General features: G+C 52.4%; 1 protein-coding gene across 1 annotated transcript; it reads left to right on the top strand.

Moving 5' to 3' along the window:
• Positions 1–14006: 14006 nt before the first annotated feature.
• Positions 14007–17465, top strand: FZD2 (frizzled class receptor 2). Its single transcript, XM_005614747.4, has one exon. The coding sequence runs from the start codon at positions 14452–14454 to the stop codon at positions 16147–16149; it is 1698 nt and encodes a 565-aa protein (XP_005614804.3). The 5' UTR covers positions 14007–14451; the 3' UTR covers positions 16150–17465.
• The last annotated feature ends 2131 nt before the right edge of the window (positions 17466–19596 follow it).

Genomic DNA, 19596 nt, shown 5'->3' with positions numbered 1-19596 from the left:
TAACAAGCTGCGCCACTCTACCACTGCCTGGCGGGAGTTGAGTCCGGGCTCTAGGCCCTCAGCCCTACACTGAGGCCCCCTGAATGAAGGGGGAGCCCAAATTGCAGTATCAAGGGTCAGGCCAGCCAGGGGAGACTTTATCGGAGACAGAGCCCCCTCCCTTCCCTCATCACCCCGAGCCCTAGACCACCAGCTCACCCTCTCTTCCCGTCCTCAGACCTCTTTCTAAAATCCTCTCTTCCTTCCATCTCTCCCCTCCCTACGGACCCAAAAGCTAAGCCTGATTTGGAGACGGGGTGGCAAGTGGGAAGAGTGGAGAGAAGGGGCAGTGTGCGCTGAGGTTGGGTCCTCTAGCCTGGGCAACCCCAGCTTCACCCCCACCCCCACTCCCAACCCCGCCCCAAAGCGCCCTTAGTTTGGCCCCTCTGGGTGCTTCCTTCTTTGGAGAACTCCTAGGAAGCCGATGGACTAGCGGAGAGCTGGGGGTGGGACAGTGAGGAGGGGGTTGGGGGGAGGGAGGAGAGAGGAGGGAGAAAGGAGGCCGGGTTGGGAGGTGAGGGCGCTCGTCCCCCTCAGCCCCGTGGGTTGCAAAGAATTGCTAATTGCAACTAAACGAGGCCTCGGTGTGGGGGAAGGGGCAGCCTCTCGGCTGTCAGGGGCTACCGCCTCTTTGAGTGCCCGGGTAAGGCCAGGCCAGCCTGCTCTTCTCATGTAAAGCAGCTTTTTGTCTGGGGGAGCCAGGGCTGGGGCCAGGGGCTGGGGAAGGGGCCCAAGCCATTAGCAAGCTTCTTGTTCCCCAGAATGGGAGAAGGGTGCCGAGGCCTCCTCGGAGGACACCCCCTCCTCCTCCACTCTCAAGCTTTGTATGGTGGGGGCTTGATGGGGTGCTGCCCAGCAGGAGGGGGTGGGCCTGGGATCCCAGCACCCGCCTTGCTGGGCTGTGGGAAAAAACCGAGCACAAAGAAGGGGGCTGGCCCGGCTGAGTTGGGAGACAGGACAGCTCTGATCCAGGGATGCCCTGAGCTTGAAGTACCATTGCTGGAGTTCCTTCTCCCCAGAGAATGGCCCCAGTGGCCACGTGTGCCTTATCTGGTCAGCTGGGCCCCTTTCAGACTTCCTCATCCACTCTGCCAACCCTCTGAGCCTTTTGTCCTCTGGAGAGCGGGTAGGGTCTCGAGGATCTAAGCCGCCTTCCTGCCTGACCCAACCAGGGAGGAGAAGGAATCAAATCTCTGGAGAAATCCTCTAAACCTAGGAGCATCAGAATAATGCTTCCAGATCCTGGGGCCACATAACCTTTCAAAGACCGGAGAATCTTGCCTTCTAATTTGGATGCCCCATTTTATGAGCTTTTATAAACTTGGACAAGAAATTACATAACCTTATGAGCCTCCGTTTTGTCATCTATAAAATGGGGGCAACAATACTATGTTCTTAAAGTCCTTGTGAAGATAGAAAGAGATGCAAAGCCCCCCACATGGCAGTCCCTGGTTCTCAATGTGCTCCCTCCCCTTCCTGGGAACATCCATCCTTTTATTCTCACACTCCAGGGATAATGATGTCTTGGTACCCCATATCCATCTAGCACTTTACAATTTCCAGAATACATGTCAGCTCTTGACAATATGCTATGTAGAACAGATTTTTTCTCCACATTTGACTGATGATGAAACCAGAATTCAGAGAGGGAAAGTCAGATCCCCTGACTCCTCCTCCAGTGCTCATACCACTCCACAGCGTGGCCTCAGCGATCCCATCTCACAGATTAGACAATGGAGCCCAGGGTCAGAGTGAACCAGCCTGGCTGTCACAATCCAGGCACCACCCAGGGCTTCTCAGTCACACAGCTTGTCTTGGTGGCCACCTGGGCTCTTCCCCTATATGGATGCTTGCACGGAAACTTAAGGACCATGTGAGTCCCCTTCATTTTGTTCTACGCTGGGGCCCCTGAGAAGCAGAGAGCTGGCTGGAGGGTAGGAGGTGTTGTCTGCTCCCTTCCCACTCTGGGAACCTCTGAGATGAAACCTTCCCTCTGGGAGGCCACAGGGAGACACAGGTGAAATAGCTGGGTAAGTCAGTTCTTTCCCACCTCCCTTTTCCTACTAGAAGTTTGCTAGTTCATCCAGGAATGTCTCCTCCCCTTCCTCCCCACCCCCCCCCCCATTTTGGAGAACCCATGGTATCTCCTCATTCCAGTGTGTCGCCCTGGCTGGGCCCCCATTCTGCCAGTCTCTAGGCCAAGTGGAGAATGCTGACACCCGCCTGCTGGACACCCAGGGCCTCCTGATCCCAGAGGGCCTTTGGCCAAGGGGTTCTGGCTTTGGGCCAGTGCCTTTCTCACTGCCTGGCTCCCTCCCTACAGGCCCCTAATCCATCTCACCCAGCAGGAAGCCCTTAAGCTGCCTTTTCAGCGGCCTTCCCCAGCCACTGTGGGCTCTGTGCCTTTCTATACCACCCTTGGCAGGAGCTGTGTTATACAAGCTGGAGAGAGCGGCCCCCGCAAAGAGGTCATCGTGCCTAAGGCAGCTTCCAGCTCCAGTGGCCTCTGTCCTGGTCACCTCCCCAGGGTCGCCCCCTCTAATACACTGCCTGGGCATCCGTGGGCACTGACAGCTCTGGCTAACTCACATCAAAGCCCCAGGCTGAGTCCAGGTTGGGGTAGGGAGGCTAGGGGGACAGTGGGCAAGAGGCCAGGGTCTGGGGAAGTGTGGCAGGCAGGAGGGAGGACCCCTCTGGCTCTGTGCCTTTGGTCCTTCTGGCTGGTCTCTCCATCTTTCCTGATTCCAGCCCCTGCCTGCAACTCCTCAAGGCTCATTCATAGTCTTCTCAGACTCAGTCTGAGACTGAGGACTGGGAGAGCCTGTCTCCTGGAGGGGCTAGAACACCCTCTCTGGCCTACCACCCCTGAGTGTTTCAGATAGGCAGAGAGAGAGAAGGAGAGGGGAAGAGCCCGGGAGGGGGAGGGGCTGACGGGGTTCTTTCTCTCCTCCTGGGCTGTATTTGGGTGACTGTTTGTCACTCCTGGGTTAGGGACCTCACAGCTTAGATTCTAGGCCAGGCTTGGCTTCAACCCCTCAGGCCCATGGCCTCTGCAGGGATACTCTTACCGGTTCGGATTTTGGTTTGGAAAATATGGTCCTTGTATGGCCTAGTCCCTACCCTGCCCTCAATCCTTCCCTCCCCTCCCTCTCCAGGAAAAAAGTCCCCCCACCGGGCCCCTTCTCCATAGCCCAACCCCAGCCCTGCCTCTTCGTCAGTCTCCACTCCAGGAAGCCAGCCTTTTGCTGGCCTGGAGTGGTTAGAGGAGAGTTGGGGGTGCCTCTGGGAGGTCTGTTTGTAGTTCAGATTCTTCTCATTCCAAGCTCAGCAGGCTCTCTCTAAGGGAAGGGCCTGGATGGAGCGGGGTGGGGGGATCCTTGGGGCACCAGCTGCAGGGAAGGAAAGCTTCCTGGAGAGAGGAGGGAAGTGTGTTTTCTTCTCCTCCCAGTGACCCCCGTCCACAAGGCAGGACCTGCCTCTCCCAAGTCCTCCCTTGGGTCCTGCCAGAAGCTGCTCAACATTAAGGTCCTTCCCAACAAAAGGAGGTATTCAGAGGGCTCAGCTGAGGCCCTGATCTCTTTCTTTGCTTCCTAATGAGTCGTTTCTCTCCTTTTGGGATGCTTAGAGAGGTTTAGTAGAGTTGGGGAGGGTGTCAAAAGAGGGATGCCTGGAGAGTGACTGGGTCAGCCCCAGTTGCAGCGAGGCCTTGTCACTGTCCCCACAACTGAAGTCCTCTCTAGATTTTGACTTTAACCCAGCATTGGTATATTTGTCCCTCTATACTGCCAGCTCTCAGGCCACAGACTTCCTCAAGGGTTAATCAGAGTGACCCAGCCATGGGGGCCGGGGAGGGGAGGAACGGGGGTGTGGGGGGGTGAGGGTGCAGCGGTGGGCATCCTGAACCCCTCGGGTCTTAGAGGTCTGACACCTGCCCCAATTTCCCTGAAAAACCTCCTCTCCAGCTCCCTCTCCCTGCTCTAGGGAGAGGAGGAAAAGCAATATGAAAGACTTGTATTGAGCGTCCATTAAGTGAAGTTACTGCTCACTTACCACTTCATCTGATCCTCCCAACCCTTGAGAGAGATTAATATCCCCAACTTATAGATAAAGAGCCTGAGCTTCCGCGTGCTTGAGTGACCTGTCCGGGGGAATGTAGTGAGGAAGTAGAGAGCTGAGATTCAAACCTCTTCTGCCTGTGGAGGCCAGTGCTCTGCCCCAGCACACCGCCTCATTAGGAGGTCTTCCTCATGTGCCTGTGTTCAGGCCTCTGGGTGACCTCTGGTTGACATTCTGCTTCCAGGTTACAGAGCAGCGTGACCACCCTAAGCTTCCTCTCCCAAAGCAATTGTCCCTACAAATCCATTTTCTCATTCAATCCTCCCTTCAAAGGGAACAAGACAGATTTATTGTACCCATTCTGCAGATGGAGAAACTGATAGAGAAGCAAAATGACTCACTGAAGGTCAGAGAATTAGTAAGTACCAAGGCTAGAACCCCAGCACTTACGTCTCCCGGATCCACTTCATGGGTTCTCTCCATGATGTTAAACTTGTTTTCCCCTTCACTCCTTCTCAGAATGGGGACCAGAACATATTTGCAGTTAAATATGGATAATCTTGTCAAAACTGGAGGCTGGAAACCTGGACCCTAGGAACCTGGCTTGCTCATTTCTCCTCCTCAGAGCTTAGCTTCTCGCCCCCCTAAGTGTGGGTTCCAGAAGTGGGCAAGGTGGTCAGGGTAAGGGGGTTGGGCTGGGTGTCCAGGGCAGGATGCTTGAGTCCTAGACTACCCAGCCTAGGGAGTTCTTCAGGCCCCGTCCTACTTATAGAGGACATTGATTCACTTAAATGTTTACCGAGACCTACTATATACCACCTATTATAGGTGCACACTAGAGTGTGCGCAAAAATTCACACACAGCCTCTGCCCTCAAAAGGCTATCTTGTTGAGAGTGTGTGTGTGCATGTGGGGGGTAATTAGACATATATAAATAACACATACCAAATACCATAAGTTAAGCATAGATCCAGAGAAAGGAGGGTGGGAATGGCATCAGGGAAGCATCACAGAGAAGGGGCCTTACAGGATTTACAAAGGTAGAAGGGCATTCTAAAAAAGCCCCACTGGGACAAGGACATAGTGTGTGAAAGTACTAAGGGTTCTGCTCTGTCTAGTTCGTGGGTAAAGTCAGGATTTGGTGCAAGAAACAGAAACCATTCTGGCTACTTTTTGCAGAAGGATATTTAATACAGGGGCTATGGACTGAATTGTGTATCCCCCAGATTCATATGTTGAAGCCTTAACCCTCAATGTAAATGTACTTGGTGATAGGGCTGTTAGGAAATAATCAGGGTTAACTGAAGTCATAAGGGTGGAGTCCGAATTCAGTAGGCCTGATGGCTTTGTAAGAAGAGGAAGAGAGAAAGATTTCTCTTTCTACAACACACACACCAAGGAAAGGTCTTGTGAGCACACAGTGAGAAGGCCATCATCTACAAGCCAGGAAGAGAGTCCACCAGTACCCAACCATGCTGGCACCCTGATCTTGGACTTCCAGCCTCCAGAACTGAGATAAAGAAATTTCTGTTGTTTAAGTCACTCAGTCTATGGTATTTTGTTATGGTTGCCCAAGCTGACTAAGACAACAGGGAATTAGGTGCTTGCAAAATTGTTGCGTGAACTGGAGGAGCAGACTTTATAATGACGCCACGGAAATGATCCTCCAGTAGGAGCTGCCACCTCTGCCACAATCAGGTAGGGAGAATCAGGAGGCTGCCACTGGAACTAAGGTCAAGGATGCAACCCCATAGCCCCGTTGGAGTCAGCGCCAAGCTGTTACTGCTGTCACAGAGACTGAACACTGGGTGCTGCTGCAGGAAAAACCCCATTCCAGGACTTTGTCTGCCAACAGAAATGGCCAGAGCAGCAAGAACCTTATCTCCCTTCCCTCTACCAAGTCTCAAATGAATGCTGTGTGCATCCAGAACTCTAGCTGCAAGGGAGGTTGAGAGATGAGGGTTTTGGCTCTTCAGCCTCTGCAGTACAGGAAGGTACCTGGAAGGAGGTAGGAATGGATGCAGGCCATCTTGTCCACCACAATGGGGCAAGTGCAGTAGAAGTTAATGCTGGAAAGATACATTGGGGTTAGATTTTGAAGGGCAGTTGAATGAGTTTGGAGTAGGGGACAGAGCAGGACGAGGCAGCTGCCAAGATTAACCAGGGCTCTGAAAGCTAATTAAGTGGTCTGGAAAGCAGATAGCTCTAGAGTGTGCATAAGAATCACTTGGGGATTATAAATTCCTCTCATTGGGAGGGCCCAGGAATCTGTATTTCTAATAGGCAACTCCTGCCCCAGTGCCCGTTCTCCCATAATTCTGATGTGTGTGGACTCTAGGCTTTGAAGAACATTGTTCTGGGGGCAGGAGCTGTGATGGGGCAGCCCCACATAGTGCTGTGAGCTCCAAAAGGCTCAATTTGTGGGGGGCACATGCTGAATAGCCTCTTCCTCTCCTTCCTGAGAGCTAGTCCTGAAGGTTGGATGCTTGAACCCTGAAAAATACCAGTAAGGTAGGGGTGCAGGGGAAGGGGGCTCTGCCTGGAACCCCAGAGTCCAGGGGTTTACGCCCCCCAGTGAGAAGGACTAGGTGGTCAGTCAACAGCATGCGCGACCATTTCCTTCAGTTGTGACTCACTTTGTTGTCTGTTCTGACCCTGGCACCAACGTTCAGGACTCTGGGGACCCTATTTTGATTGCAGAGGTTCCCTTACACACACCTTAGACCTTGAGGAGTTTAAGGATTTGATAGAGAAGAGAATTCAGCCCACACTGAATTTCCACACGAAATCGTCTACTACAATAGATTTTCCTTTTCTTTCTCAGTCATTTTCTTTCTTTGGCTCCTACGCCCGGGTTCTGAGGGAAAGGCCATAGACATGAAGAGCACTCGCCTCCTCCCCAGCCCCACGTCTCTGGGGAGGATTTGTGCCAAGCCTGCAGAGCCAGGCTGCCTGGGCTGAGGGGCTCTCCTCCTTCCCTGGGGTCCCCTCCCACACTCAGCTCCTGACACTCGGGGCCCCCTTTAGAAGCATCTGCAGCTCCATTTAGCCAGGGTCCCCCCGGCCTTGCTCCTCCAGGCTGGTTCTCCCAGAACAAGAACAGGCTTTCAGGCTGGGAGAGGGAGTCAGCCCCCCCACCCCCCAGTTATCACCACAAAGCAAAGTCCAGGGAAGGAGGGGGAGTGGGCAGGGCTGGGTTGGGGGGGGGGGGGTGGAGAGCCAGGTCCTTGCTAGTAAATCAAAGTTGGTTTCCCAGATGGAGCTGCAGCCGCTTTGATTTCTCAAGTCGCCCCCTCCCCCTCTGCCTCCCCTCACCCCCAGCTCCATGGTTTCAATTCCTCCCTGAAAAGCAGTGGGGCCTCCTTTCAAACCAGCCCGGCTCCTCCAACTCCCAACAACAGCTTAAGTTACAGGAAAGAGAAAAGGGAGGGGGTGAGGTGACCCAGCCTGGAGGAAAAGGGGAGAAGGGAGAGTAGAAAGAAGGAAAGAGGGAAAAGAAAAAACAGGCTAGGAAATGGGGTGCAGCCAGGAATGCAAGCGTGTGTTCTGCTGGAGCAGGAGGGGAGCCCCAGTCGGAAGCAAATCTGTCTTGGTCCTCCTTCCCCAGTGAGCACCTTCACCCCCATCTCCCCTGAAGACCCCTCCACACCTACAAGTCTGTGATTCAGGCTCTCTCATTCCTCTCCTCTGTGCACTAGGTTCTAGAAGCTTCCAGAAGACAAAATATCTGACTCATTCCTTCCCAGGGACTCCTATTTCCTGGGCCAAGAAGGCAGTCAGCCCCAAGAGCCTCACTAACCAAACTCAGCACTGACTTTCCAGCTTTGTTTTCCCTAGTCTGCTCTGAGCAGCCCACACCTTGCTCTGGTTCAGCCTAGGCCTGGGCTAATTAAAGTCTTTAATTAATAGATCACCTGTTATATCTGTTTAATCCTTTTATGGCCCATTTTGCCATCCAGAGACCTTGGGGAAGGATGCTAGAGAGATAAAGGGGATAACAGCTATACCGTGCCAAGTCCCCTCTCCCTCTGTCCCCAGAGCCAGGGGCAGCCTTGGAACTCCGCAGGGGGTGGGTGGACTGTACTGAAGGGGACCTACGAGAGGGCAGAGCACGTGGCTCCGGGAGTCCTAGACCTCCTGATTATTCTGTGGCTGATTTCTAAGAGCTGGTTCCCTGAGAGCCAAGTGGAAGCTGGAGTTCAGGGAGAGGGAATTTAGTATCTCTCCTGAAGCTGGATTCCAGGTCTTGGTGGCCAGGCTCGGGGAGAGAGGAGGAAAAGGGAGACTCTCACACAGCAGAAGGAGAACTTCGTGGGTTTGGGGAGGGCAGAACCAACTAGATTCTCTGAAGGCTCAAACCTGTTTTCTACAGAGTGTCTAGGACCTACTCCATTGACAGTATTTTTACTACTCAAAGAATAAAGCCTTTAAGGATCTCAAAGTATCTGAAATTATGTTCTCTTCCTCACTCCTCCCCCTCCTAAACAAATACACACACCAATTCTCCTTTAGGATGGAGGGAGCTCTGTGCTTCGAGAAGGAAAGAATACTGACCCAGGACTGAGGAAACAAAGAGGGGACTCATAACTCTGCTAGAATGATTGTTCTGGAAGAAAGAGATTCTAACAGCAAAGAAGCAAGGAGACAGGGACACATGCAATGAGCGGACTCTTCCCCTTGGCAAAGTGAAAGACCAGAGACAAGAGGATTTCTGCATGAGTGGGGAGCCCTGGGCTGAGTCCCCCAGGTTTCCTTAGCTGGGAGAACTTCCCTGTGCTTTCTCTGAGCATGCCTGTGGTGTCTTGGATATTGCTGGCTGGCTGTCATTTTACATATCTGTAACACACAAGCCTTTCACCTTGTCCAGGTGGCATCAAGCAAGCTTCAATGATCCTGACCTATTAGTCTTACAGCTCCCTACATCTGGCCCAAAGGTAAAATCAATAAATGTTTTTACGATTGCTTTATATAGATGAGAGAGCTGGAGCTGAGGAAGGAAAAATGACGTGCCTAAGGCCACTCAGCAGGTGTGGGGGGGAGCCAGGCCTGCAGCCCAGACATTCTGTGCCCCAGGCCAGGTTTCTGTCTTCTCCACCAGCAAATAGCTCTCCTGTCAGGCTGAGATTTTTGCTCCAGCAGACCATGCCACAGAATGGAGTGTGTAGCGTCTCAAGACAGTGGGCAATCAACAATTATCCCAGATATCAGATTTGTAAGCCGAGAGATGATTAACATGCCCCAGGATTTGGGGGAGAAGTGGCATTGGCACGGTGCACTGGGGATACCTACACCTCCAGGCCACAGCAGGAGCCCAGGACCAGCCAGAAATTTTTCCCAATGAGAAATAGCAGTCCGGTTCGCTGGCAGATTGTTACCCACTAGACTATAAGCTTCCTGAAACTGGAGCCTGGGTCTCTGCTGACTTTGCTTTGCATATAGTAGGTACTCAATAATTTATTGGATAAAAGTAATAGCTGTTATGTACCAGTTTTAGCCTAACATCAGGTCAAGTGAGTGCCATATGCTATCTCATTTAATTCTCACAACTGAAACCCAGTCAATAAAAATTCTGACTTTAGGCTCCGAGACCAGGAAAAACAAGCCGTGTGACCCTCTCTCCTGGTCCCGCCACCCCTTTTCAGTCTTGCTCCTCCTCAGCCCCATGGTCCTTAAATGTTAGCATCCCTAAAGCTTTGCTCTTCTCTCCCAATCCACCTTCCCCAGGTGATCTTAGTCATGCAGATAGCTCCAACCCTAGGCTAACGGTACCAGATCTAAAGCTAGTCCAGTGCTCCCTCCCGGGCACTGAGTTAGATTATCCACCTGTTTTCTGGACAGTTTCCCCTGGACCTGCCATAGGCTTGGCCTGGCTTGACTGTGCTCATTACCCACCCTGTCCCTGCATGTCCTAGCTTGGTTAATGACATCAGGGCATGTAGCTCAGAAACTTGGTTGGCCTCCTCTCTTATTCTCTCTCCTCTTCATCAAGACCGCCAAGGCTCAGTTGATGCCCTCAGCATCTTTTGCCTGGTCTCTTGTAATCTATTCCTAACTGGTATCTCTGACTCAGCCAAGTCATGCTCCTCATGGTTGCCCAGATGCCCTGTGTAAAACAAGTATGACCATTTTCCTTCCCTAAACACTCCAGTGTGTCTCCATCTCCAGGAGTCCAGGTTGTCTGCACAGTCCTTAGTCCCTGCTTATTTAAAACCTCCTCTGTCCTCCCTCTGCCAGGTGTACATGAGGCTCTAACAGTGCCAAAATACTTGTATACTTGTGCTCCTTGCCCATTCCCTCTATTTCACCCTACCACGCCCTTGCACACGCCCTTCCTTCTGTGGAATGCCTATCCCTGCCTTGAGATTGTAGGTTCACATTTCTACACCTAGCACCTCACACATGATCTGACACCTGCTGGCCTCTCTTTACCTGGTCCTATTTTACTCCTCACTCCAACCACACAGGCCTCTGCTGCCCTCCCCAACTCAGTCAGATTCCCTCCCCCATATACTCTCACCCCACCATACATTTTCCCTTCATAGCACATCCCTTCACAGCATATTCATTCTGATGAATCCTGAGGCAATTTTACATATTTAAGTGACTATGTGATGAATGTGAGTCTCTCCTACTAGAATATAAGCTCCACAGAAACAGGGGATGGATCTGGTGGTCAGTGAATATTTGTTAAGTGCATAAAGCACACAGTTCTTATAGACATTAGGGGCTGTGTGGCACTGCAGACAGAGCACAGCTTTAAGAACCAAGCAGGCCTGGGTTTAAATCTCAGCTCTGCCACTTCCTATGTGACCTTGAGAAAATTGCCACATCTCACCTAAGGTCAGATTCTTCATCCATAGACACAGCACAACGCCTACTTTGCAGGCACACACAGTGTGTGTGCAGTGCTTCATAGGAGCTTAATAAATGGTAGCAATTACCCTAGGTATCCAAGGATACTTGCTGAATAAATGTTTAATTCTTGTAACCTCTTGTTTGAAAGGTGCTTTATGATTATGAAATTTATTTTTGTCATTCTGAAATTATTTTGGAGGTGTAGTCTCATATTTTAAAAATCTGGCTTATTTCCACTTTGCAGATGGGGAAACAGGTTCAAAGAAGTGAAGTGACTGTTCCAAGGCCACATAGTCAGTGGTAGAATTAGAGATCAGGTTCAGGTCAACGCTCAAGCTAATTTAAAAAAAAAAGAAGTAAGTGCTATGTCTATCCAAGCACATCATGAAGCATTTAAACTGAGAGTCTGTTCACTTCCTTTAGTTACAGGTCTCCTGTAGTCAAAAGGTAGGTTGGTGGAGTAGATGGCGCGGTGGGCAAGCCTGCAGTCTGAAGATGCACCTTCTGGTCCTGTTCACACTCAAGTCCCTCACATGAAGGGCAAGAGTAATCATGAAATAATGTGATTTCTGATTTCATGTAAAAATGCTAGATAAATGTAACATCCTCACAGAATCACTTTACTTCTAGGATACTGTAAACTCCTTTTTTTTTTTTTTTTTTTTTTGCTGAGTAAGATTCACCCTGAGCTAATATCCACTGCCAAGCTTCCTCTTTTTGTATGTGAGCTGCTGCCACAGCATGGCCACTTACAGACAGTGATGTGGGTCCACGCCTGGGAAGTGAATCCCAGCGACTGAAGCGGAACGCACTGAACTTAAGGACTAGGTCACCGGTGCTGGCCCCTGCTGTAAACTCTTGAAGGGCAGAGATGCCGTCATTTTTCTCTATATTGCCCCAGCACCTTCCACGGTGGTTTGAAATCAGAAGACTCAATAAAAGCGTGTTGAAGGAATGAAAGGTTGACTGAATGAATGAAAGTCTCTTATTTCTTTTTTGCAGCTCCCTCTCTGCCTTGGGGGTGGCTGGGGAAGGGATAACTGTCACTCAAGCCTGGCCCTAGGGCAGGAAAACGGGCTTGTCATTGAAGGACACTGCAGATGCTGCATTTCCACTGGAGATTTGCTGTCAATTCCCTTTCGGACTGTGAGCTTCCTAACTGTAGGAGCGGGTCTCACTCATTTTCGTCTTCACTGCTCAGCTCAGGGTCTTGGTGCCTACCAGCTCTAGAGGCGCTCTGGAGGTAGAGTAGGTGGGGAGATCTAAAGCAGCAGCACCTCTGGCTTAGTTAGAGCACAGAGCAGGAGAGCACAACTTGCCCATCCCCAGACTGCTCTGGGACGAAGGTGGAACGGACACGGAATGGAGAGGAAAGGCACAGCCCCCCCGATTCTGAAGCACAACTTTCTTCCTGAAGCAGTGAAAAGGCAACTTCTTCCTACAATAAGGAGAAGGATATGAAAGGGAGCATTTCCACATTGTAAAGACGCTGAAAATCTGTGTGCCATTCAATCAAGAAAAAAAATTTCAAACCCTGTCAAACCTGGTTCCATTGTATGTATCTACTTAGAATTTTCCTTCCTTCTCCCTACTCCTTTCTTTCTCTTACATTTCTTTGTTGTTGTTTGTTTTGTTTTTTGTTTTTAAAGCAACCCTTTTCCAGATTGGAGCAGAAAGCAGCTCGCCAGGCTGGGAGGATTTGGCCCTTACTGAGAAGCAAAGGGGCTTTCTAAACTCAATTTTCTTTCTTCTTTTTAAGTGGCCCCCCTTCCCTCGGGAGAGACAATAGAAATAATTGATCCATCATCCAGTACCAGGCCCAGGAGATTTACATGCAAATTCCCCCATCTCCTCCCCAGACTCCCCCCTCTCAAATTTAAAATCCTAGAAAGGGAAAAAAAGAAGAAAACCTTTCTAAACTAGCAGGAACCCTGCTGGCCACCGCCACCCACTCCCAACCAGGTGAGAGATGAGGGGGATGAGGCACCACAACCCCCCAGCCTCCTCCCTTGCCAGGCACACCACCCCCTTCTGGTGTGGAATCACTTAAGGTTTGGGTAAAACTCCCTCTCTCCCTGGAGACGATCTGTGGAAGCTTTTAGGGGGCGGAGGCAGAGGTGGGCAGGGAGGAGGAAAATTCTCCCAAACGGCCTAAGAGAGTCATCTCTTCACTCAAAACTGCCCGTCACCCCCCCACCCCCCACTATTAACCTTCGATTAAGACCTCCTCGTTATGGCAACTAAACTTTACTTTGCATAATTAAGATTTGCCTCGGAAGAAGGGGGAGGGAGAAGCCGCAGCACTGGGCCATTCTCCTTCACCTCACCCCCTCGCACCCCCGCCCCAACCCTCCAGCTCTGGGCCTCTGAGTTCCTGAGTTTTCTCACTTTGAGGTGCCACCGAACACAAAGAACCATAATGGGCTCCTTTGTGCTCGCTACGGGGCAATTACGCCCCGGAGTCCAGGCCCCTTTAAGAGCCTCTTAAAGAGACAGGCTCTCATTTTTCAGAGGGTTATTTAAAGGGTGTATGTAGGGGGAGGGGCGAGGCAAACTCCTAGGGGTCTACATATAGGCTGAAGTGAAACTTTTGTCTGGACTCCAAGAGAAAGGACTGAGAGAAAAGTCTTTGTCAACTGCTAATTTTTTAAGTCTCTCCCCTCTTTTTTAAAATTTTCAAACTTGAGATTTTTTTCACTTGATCTGAAAAACTGGGCTGGAATAGGTGGGGTTCGAGAAGCAGGGGCGGAGGCAAGGATTTAAAGAGGCCCTACCCCGGAGAGCGCCTTGGCCCCCGGAAGAAGAGAAATCCAGGTTTGAGTGGCTTGTGTCCGCCGCAGTTCTGGGGAATGTGTGTCTCCGGATCTCGCCGCTACGACTCCGGAGAAATCCCGTGCTGGGCAAACAGCCCTTAATATAATAATAGCTTGTCTCTTTAAAAAGCAAAAGGGGGGGAAAGTTTTGTTGGCATCTGGTTTCTGATCTCATTATGTTGTGGTCGACCAATCCAGCCCTCGGGGCTGGCCCTTGGGTTTAAATCTGATTGGCCAAGAGCACATTTTGGGATGGTGCTTAGAGCTCGACGGGGCGGTTTCAAGGATCCCTTTTTTGGGGGGCAGAGGAGAGGGCGGGGCCGCCGGCGGGGGCCCCCTTGAAACCGACTAATTGGGATCGGAGAGGCCGAGGTGAGGGCTGGAGGAAGGCACAAAGGAGTCGCTGGGCGGAGAAGGGAGGGGAGAGGCGAGAGGAGGAGGAAGAAGAGGAGAGGGCAAGCAGCGCGCGGTGTCTCCGGCCGCTCAGTCCGACCGCGGCGAGCTAGCGGGCAGGCGCGCCGCCCCCTCCCCCGCCCGGCCTCCCCAACTCTGCGGCCGCGAGCAAAGTTTGCAAAGAGGCGCGGGAGGCGGCGGCCGCGGCGAGGCGGCGGCAGGGAAGGCGCGCGGTCTCGGGGCTGGGGGCGGGGGCGGGGGGCTCCCGGGAGCCGGGTGGGGGGCGGCGGCCAGCATGCGGCCCCGCAGCGCCCTGCCCCGCCTGCTGCTGCCGCTGCTGCTGCTGCCCGCCGCCGGGCCGGCCCAGTTCCACGGAGAGAAGGGCATCTCCATCCCAGACCACGGCTTCTGCCAGCCTATCTCCATCCCGCTGTGCACGGACATCGCCTACAACCAGACCATCATGCCCAATCTTCTGGGCCATACGAACCAGGAGGACGCGGGCCTGGAGGTGCACCAGTTCTACCCATTGGTGAAGGTGCAGTGCTCGCCTGAACTGCGCTTCTTCCTGTGTTCCATGTACGCACCCGTATGCACCGTGCTGGAGCAGGCCATCCCGCCGTGCCGCTCCATCTGCGAGCGCGCGCGCCAGGGCTGCGAGGCGCTCATGAACAAGTTCGGTTTCCAGTGGCCCGAGCGCCTGCGCTGCGAGCACTTCCCGCGCCACGGCGCGGAGCAGATCTGCGTGGGCCAGAACCACTCCGAGGACGGCGCTCCCGCGCTGCTTACTACCGCGCCGCCCCCAGGCCTGCAGCCGGGTGCTGGTGGCACCCCGGGCGGCCCGGGCGGCGGCGGCTCGCCCCCGCGCTACGCCACGCTGGAGCACCCGTTCCACTGCCCGCGGGTCCTCAAGGTGCCGTCTTATCTCAGCTACAAGTTCCTGGGCGAGCGCGACTGCGCGGCGCCCTGCGAGCCGGCGCGGCCGGACGGCTCCATGTTCTTCTCGCAGGAGGAGACGCGTTTCGCGCGCCTCTGGATCCTCACCTGGTCGGTGCTGTGCTGCGCCTCCACCTTCTTCACGGTCACCACGTACCTGGTGGACATGCAGCGCTTCCGCTACCCCGAGCGGCCCATCATCTTTCTGTCCGGCTGCTACACTATGGTTTCGGTGGCCTACATCGCGGGCTTCGTGCTCCAGGAGCGCGTGGTGTGCAACGAGCGCTTCTCTGAGGACGGCTACCGCACGGTGGTGCAGGGCACCAAGAAGGAGGGCTGCACCATCCTCTTCATGATGCTGTACTTCTTCAGCATGGCCAGTTCCATCTGGTGGGTCATTCTGTCGCTTACCTGGTTCCTGGCGGCGGGCATGAAGTGGGGCCACGAGGCCATCGAGGCCAACTCGCAGTACTTTCACCTAGCGGCGTGGGCCGTGCCGGCCGTCAAGACCATCACTATCCTGGCCATGGGCCAGATTGACGGCGACCTGCTGAGCGGCGTGTGCTTCGTGGGCCTCAACAGCCTGGACCCGCTGCGGGGCTTCGTGCTGGCGCCGCTCTTCGTCTACCTGTTCATAGGCACGTCCTTTCTCCTGGCTGGTTTCGTGTCTCTCTTCCGCATCCGTACCATCATGAAGCACGACGGCACCAAGACGGAGAAGCTGGAGCGGCTCATGGTGCGCATCGGCGTCTTCTCGGTGCTCTACACGGTGCCCGCCACCATCGTCATCGCCTGCTACTTCTACGAGCAGGCCTTCCGAGAGCACTGGGAGCGCTCGTGGGTGAGCCAGCACTGCAAGAGCCTGGCCATCCCGTGCCCGGCGCACTACACGCCGCGCATGTCGCCCGACTTCACCGTCTACATGATCAAATACCTCATGACGCTCATCGTGGGCATCACGTCGGGCTTCTGGATCTGGTCTGGCAAGACGCTGCACTCTTGGAGGAAGTTCTACACCCGTCTCACCAACAGCCGGCACGGCGAGACCACAGTGTGAGCGGGCGCCCCTGCGCCGTGTCCCCAGGCCGGGCCGCCCGGAGCTTTCCTCCGCGCGAGGGGGGGCTCCTACAGACTCCTTATTTTATTTTTTTAAATAAAGAACAATCGAAACCATTTCTTTTTTAGGTCGCTTTTTAAAGAGAACTCTGCCCAACACCCCGCCAGGTTTGTAATTAAAACTGTAAATAGTCTTTGTAAATTTAATTATATATTTTCTATTTAAAAGAAAAAAGAAAAAAAAGGAGCAGCGAGGGGCGCCAGGGCTGAGGAATGGGTAGAGGAGGCGCTGAGGGAGGTCTCTCCTTTCGTCAGTGCCCGTTTTCAAACGCCACCCCCTACTTTGGTTCGAAGTTTTGGTGATTTGGCAGGGCTGGGCCTGCTGGAAGAGCTGTTGGCTGCGAGAAGTTGGGAGTTCCTTTCATTCAACTTCTAAAGCCAAATTGTGAGCCTTCTCACTGCCGCTGGGCCTGTGGGAGCTGTTGGGTATTTTTGAACAGGTCTTGGATTCTTCTTGTTTTGTCTTATTTCATTTTCTCCCTTTCTCTCACTTGTCCTGTCTCCTTCACTCCGTCTTTGGAACCTTCCCAACGGAGATGAAGACGTGGGGAAAAAACCCCACACCCATGGGTCGGGTGGTGGGGAGAGGGCGGAGACCGGGTGTGGAGCGGCCCTCACTCCCCTGCAGGCAGGAAGATCTCTCTCTTTGACTTTTCTTCTTAACTCGCTGCCCCAAGCGCCTGGAGTGGGCAGAAAGTGCGTTGTGAAGTGTGTTTTAAACAAAACATCTCCCCCCCCCCGCCCCCACCTTGAGTACCGATCGAGACTGCCTCCATTTTTAGGGGGAGCCTTAGCTCGCAAACGGTGGGGTTTGGAGATGCCCTTGAATCTCTCCCCTTCCTTCCCCTGCAGTCCTCGCCCCGCGTCCCCCAACCGAATGTCTTCTCTGGCATTTCAGGTTAGCAGTTTGCGGGTTGGTTTGTGTGTTATGTATGGGTTTTTGTTGTTGTTTGGGCTTTATTTTTTTTCAAAAAGTAATAAAAATGGGTTGGGTTGGAGGGAGGGGACGAGTGGGCTGGTGGGGCTTTAAGTTTCCTTTGACAAAAGACTGGTTTCTTTTCAAACTTATCCAGAAAGGGAAAAAAAAGGTGGGTATCTTTGCTTTGGAAGAAGGCTCTGGACAGGCTCTTTGTGACTGTGGGGGTGGGGTTGAGTGTTTACAGACATTCTATATCGCAAGATCGATAGAATGTTTATAACAGATGTTTCTTATCTTCCCCCTACCCCCCACAAATAAAAGTCAAGACTTTTCTTAAAGTGTCTTTGACGCTGGTATGAGAATTGCAGTTTCCAATACACGACATTTCCCTCAACTATTTGGAATATTTTAGAATTTTATTTCCAGAGGGTTGATTTTGAAGACCAAAGGTAGGGGTGGAACAAGTATGCCACATAACTCAATTTTTCCCCATCTCCTGTTTCTTGATAATAGTGCAAATTAAAAGCTAATAATCATAATAATAAAGTGTATTTAATTATCTTCTAGAGATCTAGCCCTTTAATTGTATTTAACAGGGTTGTAACATTTTATTAGTTTAACCAAACCACACCTCCTCCTTCCCTCTCCTCAGACCTACTTGGTTGGGGGTGGGCTGAAGGAGATGTTCCCTGGCCCAGAGGTTGCTTTTTGAGCTCAATGGTGATGGAGGAAATGGTGCCTTACCACCCTTTGTTGGCAGTCTTTGGGACAAGAGAGAAAGTAAGTTAGAACCCCTACTTGGAAGTGTTTGCGTGTGTTAGTTTATGTTGGGGGAGGGGATCTGGAAATGTTTGGTGGTAATTGAAGTCGTATGTGGGGCTTTGTTTGGAATTGTATGAAGCCTGGGGATTTCAGCAGAGCCCCCTTCCCAAAATATATAACCTTCCCCCAGATCTTTTGTGCCGATGGCCAACATAATTAAAACTCGCTTTTTCTCACATGATGATGTGTGTGAGTTCCCAACATGAGATTCCCTCAACTATCAAAGATGCAGGCAGGGAGCTGCCCTGTGGCTCCATTTGTTGCAAGATTCTAAAGGACCCCCACAAGGGCTGCAGGAAAGAGTTAAATTACAAACAAATTGTGCCTCTCCTGGAAGGAGTGGTGAAAGCCTGTGAATGGGGGTGGGGGTGGGGGCGGTTTCTAGTGGCTGGGATGGAGCCCAGTGGGAAGAGGAGTGCTGGCCCTTGTTGAAGATATGGGGAAGAACATCCCCCACCTCTGAGCCCCCAGGATCCCAGCTCTGCTTTGGGTACGTCAGTCAGTGGACCCTCGCAGAAAAGATGGTGGACCAGCACCAAGTACCTTTCTTTTCCTAAGTGGGGAAAATTCTGGTAAAGATTGGTGTTCCTTCTCAACCCCCCACCCTCAAAGTCTGCCAACAGAGGGGAAGAGGGCCCTAGAAAACTGAAAAGATAGGTTTTACGACGGGAGGAGGAGGATAGATAAGAAGATAATTGCCTCCTTTGGAAAGGGTAGATCTAAATGCCCTTACCGAGAGCAGTGGGAAACCTCCTTGGCTGCTCTCATTGCTCTAAGGAAACAACTCTTGGAGGAAAGGCAGTGTTAGCTGGAGGTGTAGGGAGTTTAGGGGAGAAAGTGTCCTGAGCAAGACCCAAAGGTAAACACCTGAGCTCACTGGAGAGGGGTCCCCACTCCTTTGTTTAGAAAACCCAGTTAGGGGCTGGCCCGGTGGCACAGTGGTTAAGTTCATGCTCTCTGCTTTGGCAGTCTAGGGTCTGCCAGTTCGGATCCCAGACAGACTTACCCACTGCTTATCAAGCCATGCTGTAGCAGGCGTCCCACATATAAAGTAGAGCAAGATGGGCACAGATGTTAGCTCAGGGCCAGTCTTCCTCAGCAAAAAACAGGGAGATTGGCGGCAGATTAGCTCAGGGCTAATCTTCCTCAAAAAAAAAAAAAGAAAAGAAAAAAAAACCAGTTAAACGCAGGGCCTTGGAGGTCTGCTTTTGCAGATTTCTAGGTTGCCGCACGGGCAGGAAAAGGTTTACCCCTTGTAAGCGGATTGTTGCCTCCCTCTGGAAGAGTGAGGCTCTGTCTGGTGGAGGGTCAGGGGCCCAGAATGAAATCCCTTCCCCGGAGGCCTCCAGGCCTGGGGCAGGTCTCACAGCTGCTTTCTACCTGCTCTCCCACCATCACCCCATCCCACAAAGGAGCACGGCTGCTGGTTCTCCGGGTTCGGGGCATCTCTCCTCCAGACTCGCCCCTCTTTCATCATCAGACTTTGGCTTTTCCTCTCCAGGTTCCCCTCCTGAAGATGGTTCCGTTACTTACAAACTCTTTGTCCTCTAAGAGCCTGCCCCAGAAAAGGACACTAAAGTTTTCGAAGACAAAATTCTCCTGAACATCCCCAAAGAGGGAGGATCAGTGGGATCCAGAGCTGCTGAC

The sequence above is a fragment of the Equus caballus genome, chromosome 11 (genome assembly GCF_041296265.1).
Source record: "Equus caballus isolate H_3958 breed thoroughbred chromosome 11, TB-T2T, whole genome shotgun sequence".
NCBI classification, from domain to species: domain Eukaryota; kingdom Metazoa; phylum Chordata; class Mammalia; order Perissodactyla; family Equidae; genus Equus; species Equus caballus.
The sequence above is the reverse complement of the archived record's forward strand: the minus strand, read 5'-3'. Positions and strand labels throughout refer to the sequence as shown.